At 45.1% G+C, this 27963-nt stretch overlaps 1 protein-coding gene across 1 annotated transcript; it reads left to right on the top strand.

The window, feature by feature from the left end:
• The first annotated feature begins 190 nt into the window (after positions 1 to 190).
• Positions 191 to 27963, top strand: GDAP1 (ganglioside induced differentiation associated protein 1). Its single transcript, XM_089661024.1, has 6 exons — positions 191 to 378; positions 13184 to 13376; positions 18424 to 18597; positions 21137 to 21231; positions 26280 to 26394; positions 27387 to 27963. Exons 1-6 carry the CDS (start codon positions 298 to 300, stop codon positions 27770 to 27772), a joined length of 1044 nt encoding a protein of 347 aa, XP_089517150.1. The 5' UTR covers positions 191 to 297; the 3' UTR covers positions 27773 to 27963.

Raw genomic sequence — 27963 nt, 5'->3', positions numbered from 1 at the left:
TATGTGGTGGGTTGTGTGAATATGACACAGAAATGTATCCCTGTGTACAATAATCATGGTGCAGGTACATGCATGACATTACATCCACAGCCACAGCCAACACTGAGATGATGGACGTGGAGTCACCCTTTAACCACTGTAGTCATGGAGCAATGACTACCAAACCAGCCAATCCCGTCCCAGCATTTCACAGAAGGAAGCAGCACAAGGAGCAAGATGCTGATCGGCTCTCCCACAATGCTGTGCGGCAGGTAACGGCTCCGGTGACAGAGAAGAGCCCGCATCTCCCCGGCTGATATGGAGGACAGAGCGGCGGATCGGGTGACGGAGGAGAAGCTGATCCTCTATCACTGGACTCATTCCTTCACCTCCCAGAAGGTGAGCGCAGCGCCGCAGGTTCAGCACCTGAGACGGAGGACAGCTCCGCGCCCTGCCTCCATATATTCCTGTATGGGCTCCGCGCCCGTCCCTCCCCCTCCACATATCTCTGTATGGGCTCCGCGCCCTGCCTCCACATATTCCTGTATGGGCTCCGCGCCCGTCCCTCCCCCTCCAAATATTCCTGTATGGGCTCCGCGCCCGTCCCTGCCCCTCCACATATCTCTGTATGGGCTCCGCGCCCGTCCCTGCCCCTCCACATATCTCTGTATGGGCTCCGCGCCCGTCCCTGCCCCTCCACATATCTCTGTATGGGCTCCGCGCCCGTCCCTGCCCCTCCACATACCCCTGTATGGGCTCCGCGCCCGTCCCTGCCCCTCCACATATCTCTGTATGGGCTCCGCGCCCTGCCTCCACATATTTCTGTATGGGCTCCGCGCCCTGCCTCCATATATTTCTGTATGGGCTCCGCGCCCTGCCTCCATATATTTCTGTATGGGCTCCGCGCCCTGCCTCCATATATTTCTGTATGGGCTCCGCGCCCTGCCTCCACATATTCCTGTATGGGCTCCGCGCCTGTCCCTGCCCCTCCACATATCTCTGTATGGGCTCCGCGCCCGTCCCTCCCCCTCCACATATTCCTGTATGGGCTCTGCGCCCGTCCCTGCCCCTCCACATACCCCTGTATGGGCTCCGCGCCCATCCTTGCCCCTCCACATATCTCTGTATGGGCTCCGCGCCCTGCCTCCACATATTTCTGTATGGGCTCCGCGCCCTGCCTCCACATATTTCTGTATGGGCTCCGCGCCCTGCCTCCATATATTTCTGTATGGGCTCCGCGCCCTGCCTCCATATATTTCTGTATGGGCTCCGCGCCCTGCCTCCACATATTCCTGTATGGGCTCCGCGCCTGTCCCTGCCCCTCCACATATCTCTGTATGGGCTCCGCGCCCGTCCCTCCCCCTCCACATATTCCTGTATGGGCTCTGCGCCCGTCCCTGCCCCTCCACATACCCCTGTATGGGCTCCGCGCCCATCCTTGCCCCTCCACATATCTCTGTATGGGCTCCGCGCCCTGCCTCCACATATTCCTGTATGGGCTCCGCGCCCATCCCTCCCCCTCCACATATTCCTGTATGGGCTCTGCGCCCGTCCCTGCCCCTCCACATATCTCTGTATGGGCTCCGCGCCCATCCCTCCCCCTCCACATATTCCTGTATGGGCTCTGCGCCCGTCCCTGCCCCTCCACATACCCCTGTATGGGCTCCGCGCCCGTCCTTGCCCCTCCACATATCTCTGTATGGGCTCCGCGCCCTGCCTCCACATATTCCTGTATGGGCTCCGCGCCCATCCCTCCCCTCCACATATTCCTGTATGGGCTCTGCGCCCGTCCCTGCCCCTCCACATATCTCTGTATGGGCTCTGCGCCCGTCCCTGCCCCTCCACATACCCCTGTATGGGCTCCGCGCCCGTCCCTGCCCCTCCACATATCTCTGTATGGGCTCCGCGCCCTGCCTCCACATATTCCTGTATGGGCTCCGCACCCTGCCTCCACATATTCCTGTATGGGCTCCGCGCCCTGCCTCCACATATTTCTGTATGGGCTCCGCGCCCTGCCTCCATATATTTCTGTATGGGCTCCGCGCCCTGCCTCCATATATTTCTGTATGGGCTCCGCGCCCTGCCTCCACATATTCCTGTATGGGCTCCGCGCCCTGCCTCCATATATATTCCTGTATGGGCTCCGCGCCTGTCCCTGCCCCTCCACATATCTCTGTATGGGCTCCGCGCCCATCCCTCCCCCTCCACATATTCCTGTATGGGCTCTGCGCCCGTCCCTGCCCCTCCACATATCTCTGTATGGGCTCCGCGCCCGTCCTTGCCCCTCCACATATCTCTGTATGGGCTCCGCGCCCTGCCTCCACATATTCCTGTATGGGCTCCGCACCCTGCCTCCACATATTCCTGTATGGGCTCCGCGCCCTGCCTCCACATATTTCTGTATGGGCTCCGCGCCCTGCCTCCATATATTTCTGTATGGGCTCCGCGCCCTGCCTCCATATATTTCTGTATGGGCTCCGCGCCCTGCCTCCACATATTCCTGTATGGGCTCCGCGCCCTGCCTCCATATATATTCCTGTATGGGCTCCGCGCCTGTCCCTGCCCCTCCACATATCTCTGTATGGGCTCCGCGCCCATCCCTCCCCCTCCACATATTCCTGTATGGGCTCTGCGCCCGTCCCTGCCCCTCCACATATCTCTGTATGGGCTCCGCGCCCGTCCTTGCCCCTCCACATATCTCTGTATGGGCTCCGCGCCCTGCCTCCACATATTCCTGTATGGGCTCCGCGCCCTGTCTCCACATATTTCTGTATGGGCTCCGCGCCCGTCCCTCCCCCTCCACATATTCCTCTATGGGCTCCGCAACCGTCCTTGCCCCTCCACATATCTCTGTATGGGCTCCGCGCCCTGCCTCCACATATTCCTGTATGGGCTCCGCGCCCTGCCTCCACATATTCCTGTATGGGCTCCGCGCCCTGTCTCCACATATTTCTGTATGGGCTCCGCGCCGTGCCGTGCCTCCACATATTCCTGTATGGGCTCCGCGCCCATCCCTCCCCCTCCACATATTCCTGTATGGGCTCTGCGCCCGTCCCTGCCCCTCCACATATCTCTGTATGGGCTCCGCGCCCATCCCTCCCCCTCCACATACCCCTGTATGGGCTCCGCGCCCGTCCTTGCCCCTCCACATATCTCTGTATGGGCTCCGCGCCCTGCCTCCACATATTCCTGTATGGGCTCCGTGCCCATCCCTCCCCCTCCACATATTCCTGTATGGGCTCTGCGCCCGTCCCTGCCCCTCCACATATCTCTGTATGGGCTCTGCGCCCGTCCCTGCCCCTCCACATACCCCTGTATGGGCTCCGCGCCCGTCCCTGCCCCTCCACATATCTCTGTATGGGCTCCGCGCCCTGCCTCCACATATTCCTGTATGGGCTCCGCGCCCTGCCTCCACATATTCCTGTATGGGCTCCGCGCCCTGCCTCCACATATTTCTGTATGGGCTCCGCGCCCTGCCTCCATATATTTCTGTATGGGCTCCGCGCCCTGCCTCCATATATTTCTGTATGGGCTCCGCGCCCTGCCTCCACATATTCCTGTATGGGCTCCGCGCCCTGCCTCCACATATTCCTGTATGGGCTCCGCGCCCTGTCTCCACATATTTCTGTATGGGCTCCGCGCCGTGCCGTGCCTCCACATATTCCTGTATGGGCTCCGCGCCCATCCCTCCCCCTCCACATATTCCTGTATGGGCTCTGCGCCCGTCCCTGCCCCTCCACATATCTCTGTATGGGCTCCGCGCCCATCCCTCCCCCTCCACATACCCCTGTATGGGCTCCGCGCCCGTCCTTGCCCCTCCACATATCTCTGTATGGGCTCCGCGCCCTGCCTCCACATATTCCTGTATGGGCTCCGTGCCCATCCCTCCCCCTCCACATATTCCTGTATGGGCTCTGCGCCCGTCCCTGCCCCTCCACATATCTCTGTATGGGCTCTGCGCCCGTCCCTGCCCCTCCACATACCCCTGTATGGGCTCCGCGCCCGTCCCTGCCCCTCCACATATCTCTGTATGGGCTCCGCGCCCTGCCTCCACATATTCCTGTATGGGCTCCGCGCCCTGCCTCCACATATTTCTGTATGGGCTCCGCGCCCTGCCTCCATATATTTCTGTATGGGCTCCGCGCCCTGCCTCCATATATTTCTGTATGGGCTCCGCGCCCTGCCTCCACATATTCCTGTATGGGCTCCGCGCCCTGCCTCCATATATATTCCTGTATGGGCTCCGCGCCTGTCCCTCCACATATCTCTGTATGGGCTCCGCGCCCATCCCTCCCCCTCCACATATTCCTGTATGGGCTCTGCGCCCGTCCCTGCCCCTCCACATATCTCTGTATGGGCTCCGCGCCCGTCCTTGCCCCTCCACATATCTCTGTATGGGCTCCGCGCCCTGCCTCCACATATTCCTGTATGGGCTCCGCGCCCTGTCTCCACATATTTCTGTATGGGCTCCGCGCCCGTCCCTTCCCCTCCACATATTCCTCTATGGGCTCCGCAACCGTCCTTGCCCCTCCACATATCTCTGTATGGGCTCTGCGCCCTGCCTCCACATATTCCTGTATGGGCTCCGCGCCCTGCCTCCACATATTCCTGTATGGGCTCCGCGCCCTGTCTCCACATATTTCTGTATGGGCTCCGCGCCGTGCCGTGCCTCCACATATTCCTGTATGGGCTCCGCGCCCGTCCCTCCCCCTCCACATATTCCTCTATGGGCTCCGCACCCGTCCCTCCCCCTCCACATATTTCTGTATGGGCTCCGCGCCCATCCCTTCCCCTCCACATATCTCTGTATGGGCTCCGCGCCCTGCCTCCACATCTCTGTATGGGCTCCGCGCCTGTCCCTCCCCCTCCACATATCTCTGTATGGGCTCCGCGCCCGTCCCTCTCCCTCCACATATCTCTGTATGGGCTCCGCTCCTGGCCCTCCTCTTCCACCTATCCCTGTATGTGCTCTGTGCCCGGCCATCTTCCTCCACCTATCGCTGCATGGGCTCAGTGCCCGGCCGTCCTCCTCCACCTATCACTGTATGGGCTCCGTGCCTGGCCGTCCTCCACCGCCTATCCCTGTATGGGCTCCGTGCCTGGCCGTCCTCCTTCGCCTATCATTGTATAAGCTCCGCGCTTGGCCGTTCTCCTCCACCTATCACTGTATGGGCTCCGCGCTCAGCCATCCTCCTACACCTATCATTGTATGGCTCCGTGCTCAACCGCCTTCCTCCACCTATTGTTGTATGGGCTCAGTGCCTGGCCATCCTCCTCCACCTATTACTGTATGGGCTCCGTGCCCGGCCGTCCTCCTCCACCTATCACTGTATGGGCTCCGTGCCCGGCCCTCCTCTTCCACCTATCGCTGTATGTTCTCTGTGCCTGGCCGTCTTCCTCCACCTATTACTGTATGGGCTCCGTGCCCGGCCGTCCTCCTCCACCTATCACTGTATGGGCTCAGTACGCGGCCATTTTCCTCCCCTATCATAGTATGGGCTCCGCTCCTGGCCCTCCTCTTCCACCTATCGCTGTATGTTCTCTGTGCCTGGCTGTCCTCCTCCACCTATCACTATATGGGCTCTGTGTCTGGCTGTCCTCCTCCACCTATCACTATATGGGCTCTGTGTCTGGCCGTCCTCCTCCGCCTATCACTGTATGGGCTCAGTGTCCGGCCATCCACCTTCACATATCACTATATGGGCTCTGTGTCCGGCCATCCTCCTGTGTGAGGTGAGTGACAGGACATTATGCTGCAGGACATGGATGGAGGAGGCTTTTCTGAGCTCCATATAGATGATCTGTAGATGCTCTCCTAGCCCTGCCATTTGGGTTTTTCTTCTTAGCTCTCTCTTGTCATTTCATTTTCCTTCCTGGCCATTACACCTGGCCTTTACAATCACAATTACTGTGCTCCCTCCTTTCATTCACATTACATCCATTGATCTGTGCTGATCTGCATAAATCAGGGGTCCGCAACCCATCAATCATGTTCTACCTGCAGGCAGGTGATGGCTAGATCGTGCTTGTGTCCCTACTTTGCTGGCCCAGAACATAGTTACATAGTTAGTCTGGCTGAAAAAAGACAAATGTCCATCCGGTTCAACCATACAAAAAAAATTATAATCCTACACCCACAGTTGATCCAGAGGAAGGCAAAAAACCCAGCAAAGCACGATCCAATTCGCTCCTGCACGGGAAAAAGATTCCTTCCTGATCCCCCAAGAGGAAATCGGATATTCCCTGGATCAAATTTACCTATAAATAGTAACCAGTTATATTTTGTGTATCCAAGAAAGAATCCAGGCCTTTTTTAAAGCAATCCACTGAGCTGGCCAGAACCAACTCTTGAGGGAGTCTATTCCACATTTTCACAGTCCTTACTGTGAAGAAACCTTTCCGTGTTTGGAGCTTACATTTCTTTTCCTCCAGACGTAAAGAGTGCCCCCTTGTCCTCTGTGATGACCTCAGGGTGAACAGCTCTACCCCGAGTTCACTATATGAACCACTGATGTATTTATACATGTTGATCATATCCCCCCTTAATCTCCTCTTCTCAAGAGAGAATACATTCAGTTCCTCTAATCTTTCCTTATAGCTGATCTCCTCCATGCCTCTTATCAGTTTGGTTGCCCTTCTCTGTACTTTCTCCAGTTCCCCAATGTTCTTTTTATGAATTGGTGCCCAAAACTGAAATACAAGAGAGCATTTTGCTCACTTTAGAAACCGTAGCTTGACATTGCATGCCATTATTAAGCTTGTGATCTACCAGAACTCCCAGATCCTTCTTCACCATTGATTCCCCCCAGTTGTACTCCCCCTAGTATGTATGATGCATGCATATTCTTAGCCCCCAAGTGCATAACATTACATTTATCAACATTAAACCTCATTTGCCACATAGTTGCCCAATTAAACAGTGCATTGAGGTCGGCTTGTAAATTGAAGACATCCTATAAGGACGTTATTCCACAGCACAGCTTGGTGTCATCTGCAAAGACTGAAATGGGATTTTTAATCCCAGACCCTATATTGTTTATAAATATATTAAAAAGTAAGGGTCCCAACACTGAACCTTGGGGTACACCACTGACAACCCTAGACCATTCAGAGTATGAATCATTAACCACTGCTCTCAAATATGATCTTTTAGTCAGTTTTCTCTCCATTTATATACAGATTTTTCCAAGCCTGTAGACTTTACCTTACACATTAACCTTGTGTGGGGAACTGTGTCAAACGCTTTTGCAAAATCCAAGTATACCACGTCCACCGCCACCCCTCTGTCCAAGGTTTTGCTCACCCCCTCATAAAAAGAAATCAGATTTGTTTGACAACATGCTGTCTGTTGCTTAAAATATTTTTTTCCAGCAAGAACTCATCTATGTGGTCTTTTATTAAACTCTCCAGTATCTTCCCAACTATAGAAGTTAAACTAACAGAACTATAATTCCTTGGTAAAGATTTTGACCCCTTTTTAAATATTGGCACCACATTGGCCTTACACCAATCCAGTGGTACTATGCCAGCCATTAAACAGTCCCTAAAAATTAGAAACAATGGCTTTGAAATGACAGAGCTCAATTTTTTAAGGACCCATGGGTGTATGCCATCCGGTCCAGGTGCTTAATCATCTTTTTTCTGTCTAAATATTTTTGGATCATATCAATTGTGAGCCAATGTAGATCATCTGGGGCTGTGTCAATACCATGCCCATTATGGACAAGAGCTTCCCCATGCTCCTTTGTATACACAGAGCTGAAGAAGGTATTTAATAAATTTGCCTTCTCTTTGTACCCAGTCACCCACTCTAGATTATTTTGTAAAGGGCCTACATGCTCGGACCGGACCTTTTTACTAATATATTTGAAGAATTTTTGGGGGTTGGTCCTGCTATCTTTTGCAATCTGTCATTCGTTTGCAGTTTTTGTGGCCTTTATTTCCTTTTTGCATATTCTGTTATATTCTTTGAAATGTTTAAACGATGATAGCATTCCTTCATTATATATTATATATTTAATAAAAGCTCTTTTCTTATTATCTATAGCTTTTTTTAACTTTGGCTGTAAACCACATAGGTTTGATTTTTAGCGCTATAAACTTGTTGCCCATGGGAATATATTTTGCAATGTGTTTACATACAGTCTTTTTGAAGAACTCCCACTTCTGTGTTGTGTTCATTGATGCCAATATTCCCTCCCAGTCTAAGTCTTGAAGAGCAGCTCTCAGCCTTGGAAAATTAGCTCTCTTAAAATTGAGCGTTTGTATTTTTCCTGCATGTGCTTGCTGTTTACAGCTAACAATAAATGAAATCATGTTATGGTCACTGCTACCCAGATGTTCTTTTATATGGACATTCATAATAAACTCTGCATAGTTTTGAGATTACCAGGTCCAGCAGAGCATCATTCCTAGTTGGGGCCTCTATGAACTGTACCATAAAATTGTCCTGTAGTAGGTTTATACATTTTTGCCCTTTTTAGTGTTCTTGCAGTGCCATTACTCCAGTCAATTTCCGGGTAGTTAAAATCCCCCATTATTATCACTGTGCCAGCCCTTGCAGCCCTTTCGATCTGTGCAAGGAGCTGAGTCTCCACCTCCTCATTAACACTGGGAGGCCTATAACAAACTCCAATGATTTTGTAGTACACACCCCCATGTGCAGTTCCACCCATAATGCTTCAGCCTCATCACACTCTCCATCAACTAGGTCCTCTTTGACACTCACTGTGAGATCACTTCTCACATAGAGACAGACACCACCACCTTTCCTATTTACCTTGTCTCCCCGAAAGAGAACATAGCCAGGAATATTAATGCATAGATCATAGAGCATAGATCATTGCAGGCTTAGGCTAGGTTCACATCTATGCGAGGTCGCATGCATTTATGCTCCTGCATGCAGCTGCACAGAAAACTCTTGGGGGTGCCATTAAAGCAATTCTAAAGGAAATATTTAAAAAGCCCTGTCCCCCTGCTGTCACCTCATTCAAATTTACACAGCCGCATAGATGTGAACCTAGCCTCAAAGAAAAATTCCAGGCATGGTACCAGGCACAATCCAGGCACTATTCAGTGAATGTTTTGCATTTTCTAGATGAACGCAAATCATTCTCTGATTGGATGAGGTAGCAAGAGTGACATCACTGCCCCACTTCATCTAATCAGAGAACACTTTACATTCATTCACAAAATGCAAAGCATTCTCTGAATGGTGCCCGTACTAAGCAGTCAACCTACTGTGTTCACAGTACAGCAGGTCAAGCACTCTGCACAGGACCCAGAAGCAAGTGGAGGTCACTGGATCACTGTCTACTACCTATTACCAGGCATGGTAAATACAGTACATAGTTATGTTGATCCAAGCTGGACCAACTTAACTATGTAAAAATATACCATGCCTGGAATTCATCTTGAACACAACGGCACTTAGAAATCAATTCTTTTCTATGGACTGTTGACACCATACATGTACAGTGGTGTGTGCTGCCTAAACTTGCAGACGGTATGCATTTTTGGCAGTGCAACTCATGGCACTGCTTGTCTCTGCAGGTCAGTACGCCACAACTATTACTTCATGGAAACCTCTTAGGTCCAGTTCACACCTGAGTGCTTTGAAGCACATTTTCCCAAAGTGTATCAACACTTAAACGGAGTTCCATGTGAAAAAAAAAGTCAGCAGCTACAAAAACTGTAGCTGCTGACTTTTAAAATACAGCCACTTACCTGTCCCTTGGTCCAGTGGTGTCCTCACCACAGCTGGTTTCACCGGCCGTCTTCTCTCCCTGGTGTCAGCTTCTTCAGTGTGGGCTCCTGGCTGTGACAACTTGCGGCCTCACAGCCGGGTGCCCACTGTGCATGCGCAAGAAGCGCTGCACATTGTGAATGGTCCTGTAGTCTTCTGGGACCTGTCACATATCCCAGAAGACTACGGGGAGGGAGAGAAGGAGGACAACTTCCGCTTCCGATCGCCTAGGCGATCGCAGTGGAAGTGGGAGCGGTTACCTGTCAAATTCGGGTACCCGCTCCCCAAAGGTGCCAATCCCTAATGGGGAGCAGGGGACAAAGGCTTAAACCGGAACTTCCCCTTTTGGGTGTTGCTCCACTTTAATGTATAACTAAAGGCTAAACATTTTTTTTAGTTTTGGATAGAGTGGAGAGGGATCAGTCCCCCTGTCAGGTTTTTTCTGCTGTCTGTGCCCCTGTTAGGGAGATTCACCCTCTCTATTTGTCCTGTTTACCATTATCTTCAAGTGAAAGTAAAAGTAACCCCAAATTTTCAATTGTCCCCAGAAAAGTTGCACACACGGACTTGATTTACTAAAGACAAATAGACTGAGCACTTTGCAAAGGAATTGCCCCAAAGCTTAGGCAAGCTTTGCTGACATCCATTTTCCAGTCTTGCAACAATTGCTTATGATTGGGCATTCTTTGCCAAGTGAAACATCATGACATTCACAAAGCTATGTGGCAAATTCCCTTGCAAAGTGTAAGTTTGCTTGCAAAGTGAACTGCCTGTTTGTCTTTAGTAAATCAACCCCACAGTCTCCAGTCTCCCCTCTAGATACTCCTCTCTGCTCAATACAGTCCTGCTCAGGGGCGGACTGACAACTCATGGGCCCCCCGGGCAATAGGGGATCATGGGGCCCCTGTGTCCTTGCCCAAACTCAAAAATTCCTATCAAAAAGGTACCAGGGACATCTCATGGGCCCCCTACTGACCCTGGGCCCTCGGGCAGTGCCTGAGTTTCCAAATGGTCAGTCCGCCCCTGGTCCTGCTACACCTATTGCATATTGAACATCATCCATGTCCCACCCCACAGACATTGCTTACTGCAAACAGACACATAGAAGTCTCTGCACTCCCTGCCCCACAAAATCAAATATTCACTATCTATGTTGGAAGGGAAGAGGAGCAGTGAATGTGCATTGACCCTACAGTTATCTGCCCCCACAGAATGAACATTAACCCCTCAGTCATTTACGAGCAGGGCCCTCATATTCCTTCTGTACTGAAATCTATTGTAATTGTACTGTCTCCTTTATATTGTAAATCACTGCGCAAACTGTTGGCGCTATATAAATCCTGTATAATAACAATAATAATTTATCCCCAGTTTATGTGCATTAACCCCTCAGTGACGAGTCTGTAGTGTGTGTGTTAAACAATTGTAATCTTGAAGAAAAAAATAAATGTGGGCCCGGGTGGTTTAAGCCATAGTGTGCACTGCATACCAGCACATTATGGCATACTTACTATAAAACAAAGCTCATTATTAGGTTACCCCGCCTCTATATTTCATTGTATATTTATATTTTTTATTACTTGTAGGTAGAAGTTAAACAGTGGAGTTTACAACCAATGTTGCACCGATACCGGTGCCGATAGTACTTGTACAAAAGCTCCAATTCCTAAAACCGATACCTTTTTCGTGCCATGTAGTGCGATTTGAGCACATACAAAATGAATGGCCTCAAATTGCACTGCAAAGAATTGCATGTGATTTGAACAGAAATGCGCGGTGCGATTCCTACCTCATATGTATTAACCCCACAGAGCCCATTCCTCATTGCATATGTCTTTCCCCTATACACCTAGGCACCAGTCATGTGTGCAAAACCCTCAGTGCCCAATACCTAGCTCGTGTACCTCATGTAGCCAGTTACCAAAGTATGTGCTTTAGAAGACAGCTTCATCTCCCCCCAACTGGATGGTCATACTCTGCAGGACTGCTGGAGGCACGACCATCACCTAAGAAAAGTTAGCACTACGGTGAGCAGTGTGAAGAGGTGCTGGCCAGAGCTATTGCACAGTGCTGCACAGTGAATTGGGGGTGAAGGTAAGTATGTTACTTAGAGGCTGCACTTAGGATGGGTAGGAAGGGGTGCCCATTGTCATACCCTATGCATTCCTGTCAAGCACACCACATAATGCCTGCTAAGATACTGCTTTAGCAGCAATATGAAAAAGTGCAGCGCTAATAAACAAATTAAATGTGCTATATCAGTGACTGGCCACACCCTCAAATAGACAATATGAAGTCCATAGGAACAATGTCCAGTAAATGACATATGGATGAAATGGTGACTTTGTTACTCCCAGTGAGGCACTCGTCAAAACCGTGTAGGAAATATAAGAAATGCGCACTCACCAGATGCGCATTAGGTAAGCGCAATATTAATAGCCAGAGGTCCCTTCTTATCCTGTGGAAGGTGCAGTTCACACTGGACAGGCTGTCCCACAATACTGGCGCCTCGAGAGATCTTCTCTACTGGTGGAAGCTGCGATGGGGGTCAGCTTATATGAGTCACTCTCCTCTGGGCCTCAGGGTGTTCACCATATGGTCCTGGGGGGTTAAATGCTCGATGTGGAGCAGAGAATAGTGGCCATAGTGTAGTAGGTCAAAATATAAATTTTTTTATTAATGGTTAAAAGTGATGAACATACATAAAAGCAAATGGAGGCTATCGCCAATGAAATGTAGACAAAGCATGCAGCAAAACCGTTCATAAACCATTTAGAAAAACTGACCAGCTGGATAGTTATGGGGGCCACCGGACCTCCTTGATCCGGTGGCATGACGTCTCAGGCGTGTATGGCTCCTCCTTAACATGTTTCGCTCACAAAGTGCATCCTCAGAAGGGGTGATGCCTTGGCCTTGAACTGCACCTTCCACAGGATAAGAGGGGACCTCTGGCTATTAATATTGCGCTTACCTAATGCGCATCTGGTGAGTGCGCATTTCTTATATTTCCTACATGGTTTTGACGAGTGCCTCACTGGGAGTAACAAAGTCACCATTTCATCCATTTGTCATTTACCGGACATTGTTCCTATGGACTTCATACTGTCTATTTGAGCGTGTGGCCAGTCTCTGATATAGCACATTTAATTTGTTTATTAGCGCTGCACTTTTTCATATTGTATATATTCAAGAGGTTATATGGTTTCCTTGTAGTGTATCAGCAGCTTATGTTCTCATCATCTTAGCGCTCACTGAATCACCTTTATATACTGCTTTAGCATCGTTTGTAAAATTCCCAAAACACTTTTGCTAGTACAGTATAATGAGGAATTAGCCTGTACAGAAATGGCAGGAGGGCAAAACTTAGCTGTAGAATTGGTGTTAACACTAGTTGATTAGGATCTGTAACTGTTTTATTCTGGTGACATGTCTGACATTCCTCTTGCTGATTAATTTCAGGTGCGGCTGGTTATTGCAGAGAAGGGTCTGAAATGTGAAGAGCATGATGTCAGCCTACCCTTGAGTGAGCACAATGAGCCATGGTTTATGCGCCTTAACCCATCAGGAGAAGTTCCAGTCCTTATTCATGGAGAAAATATCATCTGTGAAGCTACACAAATTATTGACTACCTGGAACAGACATTTACTGATGGTAAGTCCTTGTCTAATGCTCACTATGTAGGGCAATTTTATTTATTGTAAATTGGAGGTCACATACACCGGCCACTTTATTAGGTACACCTTGCTAGTGCCAAGAAAATATTCCCCATACCATTACACCACCACCACCACCAGCCTGAACCGTAGATACAAGGCAGGATGGATCCATGCTTTCATATTGTTTGCGCCAAATTGTGACCTTACCATCTGAATTTTGCAGCAGCCAGCCTGCCCATTCTCCTCTGACATCAACAAGGCATTTTTTCCACACAACTGTTTCTCACTGGAAATGTTCTCTTTTTTGGATCATTCTCTGTAAACCCTAGAGATAGTTGTGCGTGAAAATCCCAGTAGATCAGCAGTTTTTGAAATACTCAGACCATCCTGTCTGGCACCAACAACCATGCCTCCTTCAAAGTCACGTAAATCGATTGATCAACTTGGGTACAAAGAGCTTTCCGGATTTTACATGTGAATATTGCTGGCAGCTATTACAGCTGCTAGCAGTAATCACTGTGTTCTCCCGGTGGGTCCGGCTTCCCTTGCTTCCCTGCTGGGAGAACACAATGGCTAGGCAGGACCTGTGGTTGCAACCCGTGGGTGCAGGAAAGAAAATCACTCCATCTATGGTTGGTTTAATATTTGCAAAAAACATATATGGGTATTTTTATATGTTTTTTCACACATAATTCACACAACTTGTACCCTGGAATCACACATTTTCATTTAAATCAAACTAGAAGAAAGTGTGAATCATGGGTGAAAGCTATGTGTATCTTGTCTGAAAACAATATAGCAGTTCCTTAAATGTTAGTAGCAAATGCTCATAGTATCAATTTTGCTGTTTTACATAGTTACATAGTCTGGCTGAAAAAAGACCAAAGTTCACTCAGTTCAACCAAAAAAAAAAAAAGTTATAATCCTATACCCACAGTTGGTCCAGAGGAAGGCAAAGCATAATCCAATTTCCTGCTGCAGGAGAAAAAAAATCCTTCTTGATCCCCCGAGAGGCAATCGGATATTCTCTGAATCAACTTTACCTATAAATGTTAGTATCCTGTTAAAATCTGTGTATCCAAGAAAGAATCCAGGCCTTTTTTAAAGAAATCCAGTGAGCTGGCCAGAACCAACTCTTGAGGGAGTCTATTCCACATTTTCACAGCTCTCACTGTAAAGAAACTTTTTCATATTTGGAGATTAAATCTCTTTTCTTCTTGCCCCCTTATCCTGTATGATGACCTCAGGGTGAATAGCTCTACCCCGAGTTCACTATATGAACCACTGATGTATTTGTACATGTTGATCATATCCCCCCTTAACCTCCCTGGCGGTATTCCCGAGTGTAGCTCGGGGTAACATTTCAGTACCAAAAGCGGTAACCCCGAGCTACACTCGGGAATACCATGCGGCGCTGCTCCGGCATGTGTTCTTCACTTACCTTACCCTGCGTTCCCACGATGTGTCCCCTGCAGCGTCCCCGGCCATCTCCTCCGGCCGATGCCGGCATCCGGCTTCTGTGTCCTGTCCCTGTGACGTCGGGACGTACGGGCGCCGCCGGCGGCGGGAAATTTAAAAATTTTAAAAAATGTCATTTTTTTTTTTTTACATTTTACACAGTAAAACATTGCTGTTTCAACCTATTTCACATACATATTGTCCCTAGTGCTTTGTCCTGCGCCCTGCCTGCATTTTGTCTGTTCTTTCTGCCTGGAAACTGAGAAATGTCATGGCGTCCAAAAAGTGTCCCTTTAGGTCAAAAGCGGTTTAGATCAGCTAGAGAACAGCGATAGTAAATCAGAACCACTTGCAGAATTGAGTGATAATGATTCGTGGGGGAAATTCGTCATCAGAAACTGAAAACGATTTTGCGACTGAGCTCAGCAATGTGCGAACTTGGCGCTCTATTTCACATTTCAGTGTTTTTGGTTTGATTATATTATTGAATTAAATTTTATATTTTTTTTTAATATTTTTATATTATTTTTATGATTATTTATTAAATTATAATTTATGATTTTGTGTTTCAAATTTTATCATACCCGGGATGTTTACTAGACTCTTGTTCGGACAGATTTCAGTGAGTTTTTCCTAAAAATTACAGCCTACAATAAAAAAAATACATATTTCCATACAAAAAAATGGTACCGCTTTCAGCACCAAAAATCTGAAATAATCATACCGCCAGGGAGGTTAATCTCCTCTTCTCAAGAGAGAATAAATTCAGTTCCTCTAATATTTCCTCATAGCTGAGCTCCTCCATGCTTCTTATCAGTTTGGTTGCTCTTCTCTGCATTTTCTCCAGTTCCCCAATGTTCTTTTGTGAGTTGGTGCCCAAAATTGAACTGCATATTCCAGATGAGGTATTACTAATGATTTGTACAGGGGTAATATGATATCTCTCTCTCTGGAGTCTATACCTCTTTTAATACAAGAGGGGATTTTGCTTGCTTTAGAAATCGCAGCTTGGCATTGCCAAGATCCTTCACCACCATTGATTCCCCCAGTTGTACCCCCCCAGTATGTATGATGCATGCATATTCTTATCCCCCAAGTGCATAACCTTAAATTTATCAACATTAAACCTCATTTGCCACATAGTTGCCCAATTAAACAGTGCATTGAGGTCAGCTTGTAAGTTGAAGACATCCTGTAAGGACGTTATTCCACTGCACTTCTTGGTGTCATCTGCAAAGACTGAAATTTTTTTTTTTAATCCCAGACCCTATATTATTTATAAATATATTAAAAAGTAAGGGTCCCAACACTGAACCTTGGGGTACACCACTGACAACCCTAGACCATTCAGAGTATGAATCATTAACCAACACTCTTTGAATACGATCTTTTAGCCAGTTTTCTATCCGTTTACATATTGATTTTTCCAAGCCTGTAGACTTTACCTTACACATTAGCCGTGTGTGGGGAACTGTGTCAAACGCTTTTGCAAAATCCAAGTATACCACGTCCACTGCCACCCCTCTGTGCAAGATTTTGCTGACCTCCTCATAAAAAGAAATCAGATTTGTTTGATAACTTCTGTCTTTCATGAATCCATGCTGTCTGTTGCTTAAAATATTTTTTTCCAGCAAGAACTCATCTATGTGGTCTTTTATTAAACTCTCCAGTATCTTCCCAAATATAGATGTTAAACTAACAGGTCTATAAATACTTGGTAAAGATTTTGATTCCTCTTTAAATATAGGTACCACATTGGCCTTACGCCAATCCAGTGGTACTATGCCAGTCATTAAAGAGCCCCTAAAAATGACAGAGCTCAATTCTTTAAGGACCCGTGGGTGTATGCCATCCGGTCCAGGTGCTTTATTCACCTTTATTCTGTCTAAATATTTCTGGATCATATCAGTTGTGAGTTGTATGTTTTCCTACATATTGATTTGTTATTTGACATTCAGATACGTTAGTCCAGTCTCAGTTTATTCTTTTTTTACAGTGAGAATAGAAAAGAGCAATTAAAACATTCTATATAGGCACAAAGTAATAAACACTATGGAGTGATGTCCGATAGGCTCTCATATATGAATATAATTGTGACAAATGGAGATTCATACTCATTAGCTAGAAAAGTCATCTCACTCATTTAATGTGAATATGGCATAGGTTCTCCCCACCTCATACTTGTATCAGAATCATTAGCATTGTATCTATTCTACCTTAGTTATCTATTTTACCTTAGTTAAGGGTTATCAGGATTACTGTCATGAAGAACAAATATAGGTACGTAGATGTATAGAACATACAGTATAGAGGATTGGGATGGGATGCCAGGGGAGGAAGAAAGAACTGATGAAGTGTTCAGGAAAGGGGGAGGGGGTTGGGAAGATACCCCTCCTATCCTCACCATGACCAAAATGATATGAATTTGTTTTTAAGAAGAAATCATATTTTGGAACTGCAAAATACAGTGCAAGATGTCCAGGTAATGGTATATTTATCCAGTCTGTTATAGTCATATTCTGCTGCTAGAAGGTGTTCTAGTTTCATGATGGAATCCAAAGGCCCATTCTGCTAAATTAGAGATCTGAGCAAGGAGAAATGACATCCATGCTTGCGGTAAACAATGGCAGAGAATACATATTTATTTTACACATTTAATGCGACCAGGGATCATAGATAGCATAGTATTTTGGGGTTTATTAAGAATATTTGTTCCTGTTACTGTAACTAAAAACAAAATTTAATCTCTATATTTGGGATAAAAATATCCCCCTCCTAACCTTCTCTGATTGCTGGCAGTAAAAAAAAAGAAGTGTACTTAAATTCTAAATGCCCATTTTACATATCAAAATCTGCATTCCTTTGTTTACATGAAGTGGGGTGCTTCTGTGGGTATCCATGTGAATGCCTGTGTGAAATGAATACTACCTAATGGCTGCGGAGAGGTGGGGTTCTCTCAGGATCCAGAAGAGGAGAGATATCGTTGCGAGTGGACAGTAGGGGACCATCTGCAACGCTGGATTAGTGGTCCACTAAACTCAGAAATGGCACTGGCAAGGAACCTAGGTGGGAGACTTAGGTCAGTATAACTTGCTTCACAAGGTATGGAAAGATGAAAATGCTGCCGGATGGATTAGAGGAAGAGAGGAATGAGAGGGTTTGGGGGTTAAATTTTTCTCAAAGTAAAACTTTAGTATACTGCAGCTTACTAGTAATATTGTTTTCATTTTATTTTCACCTGGTAATCCCACAAATAACACCCTTCCTATTCCTTCATAGCTATACTGACTTCTCCATGGTATCTGTAGAGTTTAAACATTTCTGTCTTTGTTCTTTTCCATTGCATGGTTGTTAATAGGATTAGTAGTTTACAAAAGAAACATATATCATTCATTGCTTCCAGTTCAGCTCATAGGAAGTGACAAGGACACTGCATTTCTGTCAAGATCAACAAATATTTTCTGTACTCGCTGAAAATGTTCTTAGCCTGAAAAGAGAAAAACAAATGCAGCCACCTCATCTAATAGTTGGTAAGCTGTAATATATGTATGCATCTGATTAAATTTTTTTGTTTTTTTCTGTAGATAAAACAGCAAGACTTGTTCCAGAAGAAGGAAGTGTGTATTACCTGAGGGTACAACACTACAGAGAACTATTGGATTCCTTGCCCATGGACGCCTATACTCATGGCTGTATCCTACATCCAGAGCTAACAGCAGAATCTATGATACCAGCATATGCCACATCCAGGATTCGTAGTATGTATAGCATATTTAAAGTGTACTTGTTCCTTAATGAGTAATTCTATTTTTTTTTAATTAAGATATTTTTATCCCAAATTGGAAACTGACAAATATGGCATGTGTCAGAAGGACAGATGTGGTTAGATCTCCTATGGGTTGTTCAAGCCAGTCATCTTTGGCATAAAGCTAAACTCAGGGTAGATTTAAATACAGCTCTGTAATCATTTAGAAATAAAAGGCTGTATTTATTTAAGAATGCAAGCAATGTACATACCTAAATTTGACCTGCTGTCAGCATCTTGCAGTCCCTGTACAGCTGGGCTATAGTGTAAGAGGAAGAAGGAACCGATCAGTTTATATGCTGACAAGAAGCCCGTTGATAGAAAGACAGAGCAGAGTTCTCCTTTCACCGTCCACTCACAGGGTGGGGCAGGTCCAGGACAAACTGGGCTCAGTAGAAGTGGGTTGAATGATGCTGGCAACCAGACTGAGGACTTTGGTTGGCAGATAAAAGTACTGGAAGGGAAATCTTTGGATCAAAGTTGAATATATCTTTTTATTATTTATCTTTTAATGGACTATTAATTTTTATCTTTTTTATCTTGGTATTCTTGACTGGATGTCTGCTTTACAGACCAATACCATCCAGATTTAATAGACTTGAAAAAGGTTAGAACTTCTGACATGCGGTCTGTGCCCTTTGTACCAATGCCAACTCCCCCACCCATTTAATTTCTTGTAGGGGTATTACAGAAAAACAAATTAAAGGAAAATCTTCTTAATGGGGTAACAAAAATAAAATTCAAACTCTTTAATGCAGATTAAATACATTTTTTTCAGCATCCTTATGTGCAAGTTGGCATCTTATCAGCATATAGTGTATGTATTGGTTGCAAATGGCATAATCTGCCTCACTCTTACTATAGGTATTTGTCCCAGCTGCTCATCGAGGACCTCTTTGCTGCTAACTATTATTCGGTGTTGCCAGTAGGCAAGAATCTCTCAGTAACCCACAGGGTGTGTATATTGCGTGAATGTACTGTGGACCAGTGTATCTCTTTTTTTCAGTCAAGGCACCCTTTAAAATTATGCACAGTGTGGAGACATCTCATTCTAAAATGTAAAAAACTAAACTAATAGTTTTACATATTGCAGCATCATCCACACACGTAGGACACCCAACATTAGAGGTGATTTAGTATTTAATAGAAAATGCATTCATTACAGAAAGGTCTTCTTACCTAGACACTGTATTGTGTATTTTATATATATGTTATATATACATTATATTGTCAAAAATATTGGGACACCCCTCCAAATCATCGAATCATTGGATTCATGTGTTCCAATTACCTCCATGGCCACAGGTGTATAAAATCAATCACCTAGGCATGCAGACTGCTTCTACAAACATTTGTGAAAGAATGGGTCGCTCTCAGGAGCTCAGTGAATTCAAGCATGGTACCGTGATAGGTTGCCACCTGTGCAATAAGTTCATCCGTGAAATTTCCTTGCTACTAAATATTCCACAGTCAACTGTTAGTAGTATTATAACAAAGTAGATGCAACTGGGAACAACAGCAACTCAGCCATGAAGTGGTAGGCCATGTAAAATGACAGAGCGGGGTCAGTGCATGCTGAAGTGCACAGTGCGCAGAAGTTAGAATTCAATAGCTAAAGACCTCCAAACTTCTTATGGCCTTCAGATTAGCACAACAACAGTACATAGGGAGCTCCATGGAATGTGTTGCCGGGGCCGAGCAGCTGTATCCAAGTCTTACATCACTAAGTGCAGTGCAAAGCGTCAGATGCAGTGGTGTAAAGCACGCCGCTGTTGGACTCTAGAGCAGGGGAGACGTGTTCTCTGGAGTGATGAATCACACTTCTCTGTCTGGCAATTCAATGGATGTGTCTGCTTTTTGCGGTTGCCAGGAGAGCGATACTTGCCTGACTGCATTGTGCCAAGTGTAATGTTTGCTGGAGGGGGGATTATGGTGTGGGGTTGTTTCAGGGGTTGGGCTTGACTGCGCAGCAGTGCACAAAGCAAGGTCTGTAAAGACATGGATGAGCGAGTGTGTGGTGGAGGAACTTTACTGGCCTGCACAGAGTCCTGACCTCAACTTGATAGAACACCTTTTGGGATGAATTAGAGCAGAGAATGTGAGCCAGACCTTCTCGTCCAACATCAGTACCTGACCTCACAAATGCGCTTCTGGAAGAATGGTCAAACATTCCCATAGAAACACTTCTAAACCTTGTGGACAATCTTCCCAGAAGAGTTGAAGCTGTTATAGCTGCAAAGGGTGGGCCAACCCAGTAATGAAGCCTACAGACTAAGACTGGGATGCCATTAAAGGTTCATGCTCATGTAAAGGTAGGCATTTCAATACTTTTGGCAATATAGTGTGCGTGTATATATATATATACATATATATATATATATATATATATATATATATACACAACAGTTTAGTTTCCTTTCTCATGCTGTTATGCTATAACAAAACATGGAGTTTTCTAAATATTATTTCTGCCTAAATCCATTTTTGTCTAGCTCAAATTGGCAGCACTGAGTCTGAACTCAAGAAACTTGCTCAAGAAAATCCAGATCTTGAAGATGCTTACATTGCAAAGCAGAAACGCCTAAAAGTAAGCTCCATTGAAAGGACTTAAAATGGCTATTCCTTGTATATATTTTACATAAAATTGGTATTACCTGTGGAAACTTAATCCTTGCAGTGTACCTGTCGTCAGTAGGGACATCACTGTTTGAGGGCCTGCTAAGCAATATGCATCCAACCAACGTCGCTAGTCACAGTAACCACTTTTTTAAAATAAAGCCGAAATGTTAATAGTAATTATAGCAACAACAGGTTTGTGCACCCAAACAGATTTGCCAAGTTGGGTGAAGATGTGGGGGCGGCAAGCTCAGGGGTGGCAGCCCTGGATATCACTGCTATCCCTAACAGTCGGGAGGGCAGACCATCTGGGAGGGGTGGTGAGGGTAGGAAGGCCTAGACAGTTGGTGATAGTAGGGGATTCTATAATCAGAAGGACTGATACAATAATTTGTCGCCAGGATCGCCTCAACCGAATGGTTTGCTGTCTCCCTGGTGCCAGGGTTCAGCATGTGGTGGACCCAGTTGATAAATTACTGGGAGGAGCTAGGCATGACCCAGCTGTCTTAGTCCATGTTGGAACCAATGACAGAATACATAGAAGGTGGAGATTCCTTAAGAATCTATTAAAAAAAAACTAGGCTGCAAGTTGAAGAGAAGGACCTCCAAGGTGATATTCTCTGAAATATTACCTGGAAAGACAGGGGGAGATTAGAGAACTAAATGCATGGCTAAAGACCTGGTGTAAGAGGGAAGGATTTGGGTTTCTAGAGCACTGGGCTGACTTTTAATTCGGGTGCAACCTATATGCTAGAGATGGTTTGCACCTAAATTGAAGGGGGTCTGCTGTGCTGGGGGAGAGGTTTATGGAGAGGCTGGAGGAGTATTTAAACTAGGATCAAGGGGGGAGGGAGAATTAGATTATAATGGGGTAGACAGATCAGACAGGGGTCAGTCCTTGTTGGTGGGTGGAATGGGGAAAGATGGGCGGATGGCTATGGCAGATGATAAGAAGGTTCCCATGTTACAAAAATCCAGTGGAATTGGTACCATTTGTATGAAAGTAGAAAAAAATATGCAAAATACGTGTGCACAAGGTGTCAATGAATTAACGTGTTTGTTCACCAATGCCAGAAGTCTGCCAAGCAAAATAGGTGAGTTGGAAGCTTTGGTGCATGAACAGAACTATTATTTAATTGGTATTGCTGAATCTTGGCTTCATTCTTCACAAGACTGGCCATTAATATTCAAGGCTATGTTCTCTTTCGGAGAGATAGGGTAAAAAAGGAAAAGTGGTGGTGTCTGTCTCTATGTGAGAAGTGATCTCAGAGCAAGTGTGAAAGAGGACCTAGTTGATGGAGAGTGTGATGACGCTGAAGCATTATGGGTGGAACTGCACATGGGGGTGCGATTTCATTTATTGTTAGCTGTAAACAACAAGCACATATAGGAAAAAGAAAAATACTCAACTTTAAGAGAGCTAATTTTCCAAGGCTGAGAGCTGCTCTCCAAGACTTAGACTGGGAGGGAATATTGGTATCGATAAACACAACACAGAAATGGGAGTTCTTCAAAAAGACTGTGTGTGAACACACTGCAAAATATGTTTCCATTGGCAACAAGTATAAAAGGCTAAAAATCAAACTTATGAGGCTTATGGCCAAAGTTAAAAAAGCTATAGATAATAATAGAATAGCTTTTATTAAATATAAAAATGAAGGAACATTATTGTTTAAACATTACAAAGAATATACAGTAACAGAATATGCAAACAGGAAATGCCGCAAAAATTGAAAACAAGCGACAGATTGCAAAAGCAGGATAAACCCCCCAAAAATTCTTCAAATATATTAATAGTAAAAAGGTCCGGACCGAGCATGTAGGCCCTTTACAAAATAATCTAGAGTGGGTGACTGGGGACAAAGAGAAGGCAAATTTATTAAATACCTTCTTCAGCTCTGTGTATACAAAGGAGCATGGGGGAGCTCTTGTCCATAATGGGCATGGTATTGACACAGCTCCAGATGATCCACATTGGCTCACAATTCATATGACTAGAAATATTTAGACAGAATAAAGGTGAATAAAGCACCTGGACTGGATGGCATACACCCACGGGTCCTTAAAGAATTGAGCTCTGTCATTTCAAAGCCATTGTTTCTTATTTTTAGGGACTCTTTAATGACTGGGTTTTTTGCCTTCCTCTGGATCAACTGTGGGTGTAGGATTATAACTTTTTTTTTTTATGGTTGAACTGGATGGACTTTAGTCTTTTTTCAGCCAGACTAACTATGTAACTATTTATTCTTTAAAATACATTGACTTTACATAATTTATTATACACTCATCAGTGACTGGTACAGGGGCAGCTCCAGACTAATTTTTTTGGGGTGCTATGCTGGTGCTTAAAGTATGAATGGGAGGTGCTAATGCACCACCTACCGCACACATGTGGACATGGCCAAAAAGTGGGCATGACTAGCAAGTGGATTTTTCTTCATGGTCTATGGCTTGTAGTATAACACTTTTCCCTCTTTGTATATACCAAATAAGATCTGAGGGTGAACTGAGGAGACTTTGTGATTAAAATAAGCGCAGCTGAGGCCAGAAATGAAAACCCCCAGCTTGTGTCAAATTCAGCAATATCCCCTAACACAGCAAAATAATTAACTCCCAGCACTTCATAATAATGAATCCACAGTAGGACACAGAAATTAACCTCTAGCACAGCAAAGTATTTAAACAGAGTTCAATACATAACCCTCAGCATGGCACAGTAATTAAACCCCACCAACATTGCACAAAAATTAACCCTAAACATTGCACAATTTTCCCCCCAAATTACACAACAATGAGCCCCTAACACTGCATGATAAATGACCCACATTTGGTCAGTAGATCATGGGTACAATACCAGGATCCTGCAGACCCTCAGTACACTGTCTGCCTGCACCTCCTGTTCCCACAGGCAGTTACTAAATTGCAGGAAGAATCAATGGATTATGAGAGCGCTCACCTACACCCTTATAGTCAACTGAGAGCTACAAGTTGTTGGCTGCAGTCACAGGTAGGGAAGGAATGGGAGGGAGAGGAGGCAGGAGCTGAAACATGTTACATGTTCCACAAAAGTAAAGCTGTTTGCTAACTGACCCTAATCTCCCTCTATGCTGTTTGCCTTCTCTCCCTTTCTTCTTACTACATAAGCACCAGTATATTGACGCTATGGCTGCTTTGAGCCCTACTTTATAGTAAGTGGGCTGGCTTCTCAAAAAAGCCCTCAATATTGGCCGCACTAAGCAGCTGGCCATGGTTCAAAGGAATTTCAAAGCAGTTTGGGTTCAAAACATTTTTTACCAAGGTGAACTTTGACAAAAATGTTCTGGGACCATGAATTTCAACCTAAAAGGCTTTGCTCCAAAACCAGGTTTGGGTCAAATCTGAACTTCATTTCTTGTTAAGAGGTGAAATCTGATTGGTTGATGTGGATTAGTACACTTTTCACATCCCTAATGCACTGACACACTGACTAACCCTAGAAACATTTCACAAGGTTACCTGAAAAGATGACCCACTCATGGCCTCCCAACCCTCTGCCCCAGTTATTTCTGTCCTTCTTTAGACTGATCAAGGCATAAATCTCAATGCTTGGGTCTATGTTCTAAGCAGGCATTTTCAGTGCCCCTCCAGTTTCACAACCATAGTTATTAGCTCAGGAAAATCTACTGTATTTTGTGTGATCAATTCTTCCTCCTAAGATCAGTTCTTCAAGGGGTGACTTTAGCCTTTGTAGATTTCCCATGAGGACAGTGTTGTCTTAAGGAAGGGACCATGTGCAGGCCTAAAATGTTGACTGTATTGGACTATGTCATGTAACATAAATAAATACATGTATATATTTTCGATCTTCAACTGAGTGCTAGTGACCTTATTTCCTTTACTGTGGTTTTGCATAACGCCATCCATTATGGTCACTATAAGTACCACTGAGCTACATTGGATGCAGTGCTGTAAGCAGTGCAGCACAGACTCATAATTCATAATGGGGAGAACAGCACATCCAGTCTGATAATCTTGCAAACCTACCAGCAATTTTGCTTTACGTATTTTGCTGGACTTTTATGAGTATTACACTTTTTAAAGAAAACAAGAACATCTCTTGCATGGGACATATCTATGGTTACAATGTATAAGGTTATAAAAAAGAAAAAGTAAACCAACTCTGTCACTGGATAAAATATTTTAAAACACCCAGCCAGTATAGAAAAGGGTTAGTACTTTTCCCACCATGTGCACTCCCTCAAGAGTTGGTTCTGGCCAGCTCAGTGGATTGCTTCAAAAAAGGCCTGGATTGTTTCTTAGTATTCAGTTATATTCTGTGTATCTAACATTTATAGGTAAAGTTGATCCAGTGAATATCCGATTGCCTCTCGGGGGATCAGGAAGGAATTTTTTTTCCCAGCAGGAGCAAATTGGGTTGTGCTTTGCTGGTTTATTTTTGCCTTCCTCTAGATCAACTGTGGGTATAGGATTATAACTTTTTTTTTTATGGTTGAACTGGATGGACTTTTGTCTTTTTTTCAGCCAGACTAACTATGTGCACCATGTTCACTCTGTTCTGGAGCTAAGTTTGCTAAAGCAATGTAAGCATCTGACACCTCTGAGAGTGAAGGATACCTGGTCTTCCTCTGTGCACTCCAACAGCCCCTACGTCACTACAATACACAGTAGTGATCTAGGGGACTTGTGGAAGGAACCAGAACATACAGTGGGATCCAGGCATCTGGCACATGGATGTATGTCAGAATTTATAGCAAGCTTATCTTTACAGCAGAATAAAGATCTCTTCTTCACAGGCTGACGACAGACTCACGTTAAGTGAAAGCAATCAGGATTTAAAATGATGAAGTCAGATCAGTACATGATTAATTCTAATTTGTATTTATATCCATGCATAAATTCTGCTGTGAATAATTAGATTCTATATATTCCTGCCAGGTAGAGGATTTATATTCATAAGAATGTATTATCATATGATGTGTTAATACTATATTTATTTTGCTTATTCATATATGTTTGTAGAACAAATTGTTGGAACATGATAATATAAAATACCTAACAAAAATATTAGATGAGCTGGAAAAAGTCCTGGATCAAGTTGAAGTGGAGTTACAGAGACGAAGTGAAGAAACTCCAGGTCAGTGCAGAGTGTGCAAATGTGTTATTACAAAAGTAGGAACTGTCTGTGCAGTACATAGCTATTCAGATTCCAATAGATATATTGACGATAGAAATAATCCAACTGTTCCCTGTGACAACAGCTTATCTTTGCCCAGTAAGGGCCCTTTCATGCAGTGCTGCTCTGCCCTGTTCAGCATGCCAGTTTTGTGACATTTGTGGCCATTCAGTTTGTGTTTCTATTTTGACAGCAGACTGTGGTAGACCTGTGATGTCTCCATGGGTGGACAGACTTACGTTCCTTTACATCAGGCTACCTGCGATCTGTCACGTTTAGGTCTGAAAATAGGGAAAAGGATGCCATTTTTTTCCATACTACCTCCAATCTGTCATGTTTAGGTCCAGAAATGTGGAAGAAGATGCTGTCCTTTACCATTTTTTTCCAGACTTGGACAGACTCTGAGGTAGGCAGATATAAACAGATACCAGTCTGTTTACATCTACCTGCCCATAAAGCTGCATGGAGTTTTCAAACATGTGCATGTCTTCAAACACCTGAGATGCAGAGGTGTTCAGTGCAGAGGTGTGCAGGCACACTGTTGAAATCAATGACAAGTGGCTGGCTGCATGGACCTGGATTGACCTCCATGCGCATCCCCGTGTGCACATCCATGCGAGTCTAATGCCAGACAAACTGTGTTCTGATTTGTGCAGTGGATCCACACGGATATACACTCCAGGATGGGCATAGAGATCCATGCAACTGGTTGCCTGTCATTGATTTCAACAGGCTGCCTGCATGCCCCTGCATGAAACACCTGTGCATCCTGGACGACAGAAAATGGCCCTTTCGCAGGGGTATGGATTGGTTCACCCACTTGAATAAGCCTTAAATGAATATCAACTTCTCTCCAATCAAAGCAACCACCATGAATTCTTTATTATGTTTGTTATATTTACATGGTAAAAAGGTTCATTAATAAATTGGCTATTCATTTTTCTTGGCTGTAGAGGAAGGCACAAGTAATGATTCCTGGCTCTGTGGACAGTTCTTCAGCCTAGCAGATGTATCGTTAGCTGTCACTCTCCACCGGTTGAAGTTCCTAGGATTTGCTAGAAGAAACTGGGGGAATGGCAAGCGCCCTCATCTAGAGGCATATTATGAACGGATCCTACAGAGAAAGACTTTCAATCAAGTTCTGGGAAATGTCAACAATATTTTAATCTCTGCTGTATTGCCCACTGCATTCCGTGTGGCAAGAAAACGAGCTCCCTCCATTCTTGGTTCCACTCTAATGATGGGGTTACTTGCCGGAGCGGGGTACATCTTCTTCATGTGCATTAGAAAGAGACTGTTTAATGTCTTCACCTCAATTAGGGCAAAACACTTTTTTTAGTTCTTTTTAATGATGTGAAAATGGATATCAGTTTAATATGTCATCACCACTGCTAATAAACAGACAAGAATGGGGCCAAAAATGGAAAGCTATAATAGTCAGTGTATGTTTAGCATTGCCCAGCTACTCACATATCTCAAGTATGAAACTGTGTTTAAATATATACCACCATAATAAATGTATAAAACATT

The sequence above is a fragment of the Staurois parvus genome, unplaced genomic scaffold, assembly GCF_062004578.1.
Source record: "Staurois parvus isolate SC_StPar_1 unplaced genomic scaffold, SC_StPar_1.0 ptg001302l, whole genome shotgun sequence".
Taxonomy (NCBI): Eukaryota; Metazoa; Chordata; class Amphibia; order Anura; family Ranidae; genus Staurois; species Staurois parvus.
The sequence above is the reverse complement of the archived record's forward strand: the minus strand, read 5'-3'. Positions and strand labels throughout refer to the sequence as shown.

Bases quoted from the DNA above. Each gene is read 5' to 3' on its own strand.
- GDAP1 (XM_089661024.1), top strand. From the start codon at position 298: ATGGAGGACAGAGCGGCGGATCGGGTGACGGAGGAGAAGCTGATCCTC. The intron at 13,377-18,423 runs GTAAGTCCTTGT...TTTTTTCTGTAG, and splicing joins GGAACAGACATTTACTGATG to ATAAAACAGCAAGACTTGTT. The intron at 21,232-26,279 runs GTAAGCTCCATT...ATATGTTTGTAG, and splicing joins CAAAGCAGAAACGCCTAAAA to AACAAATTGTTGGAACATGA.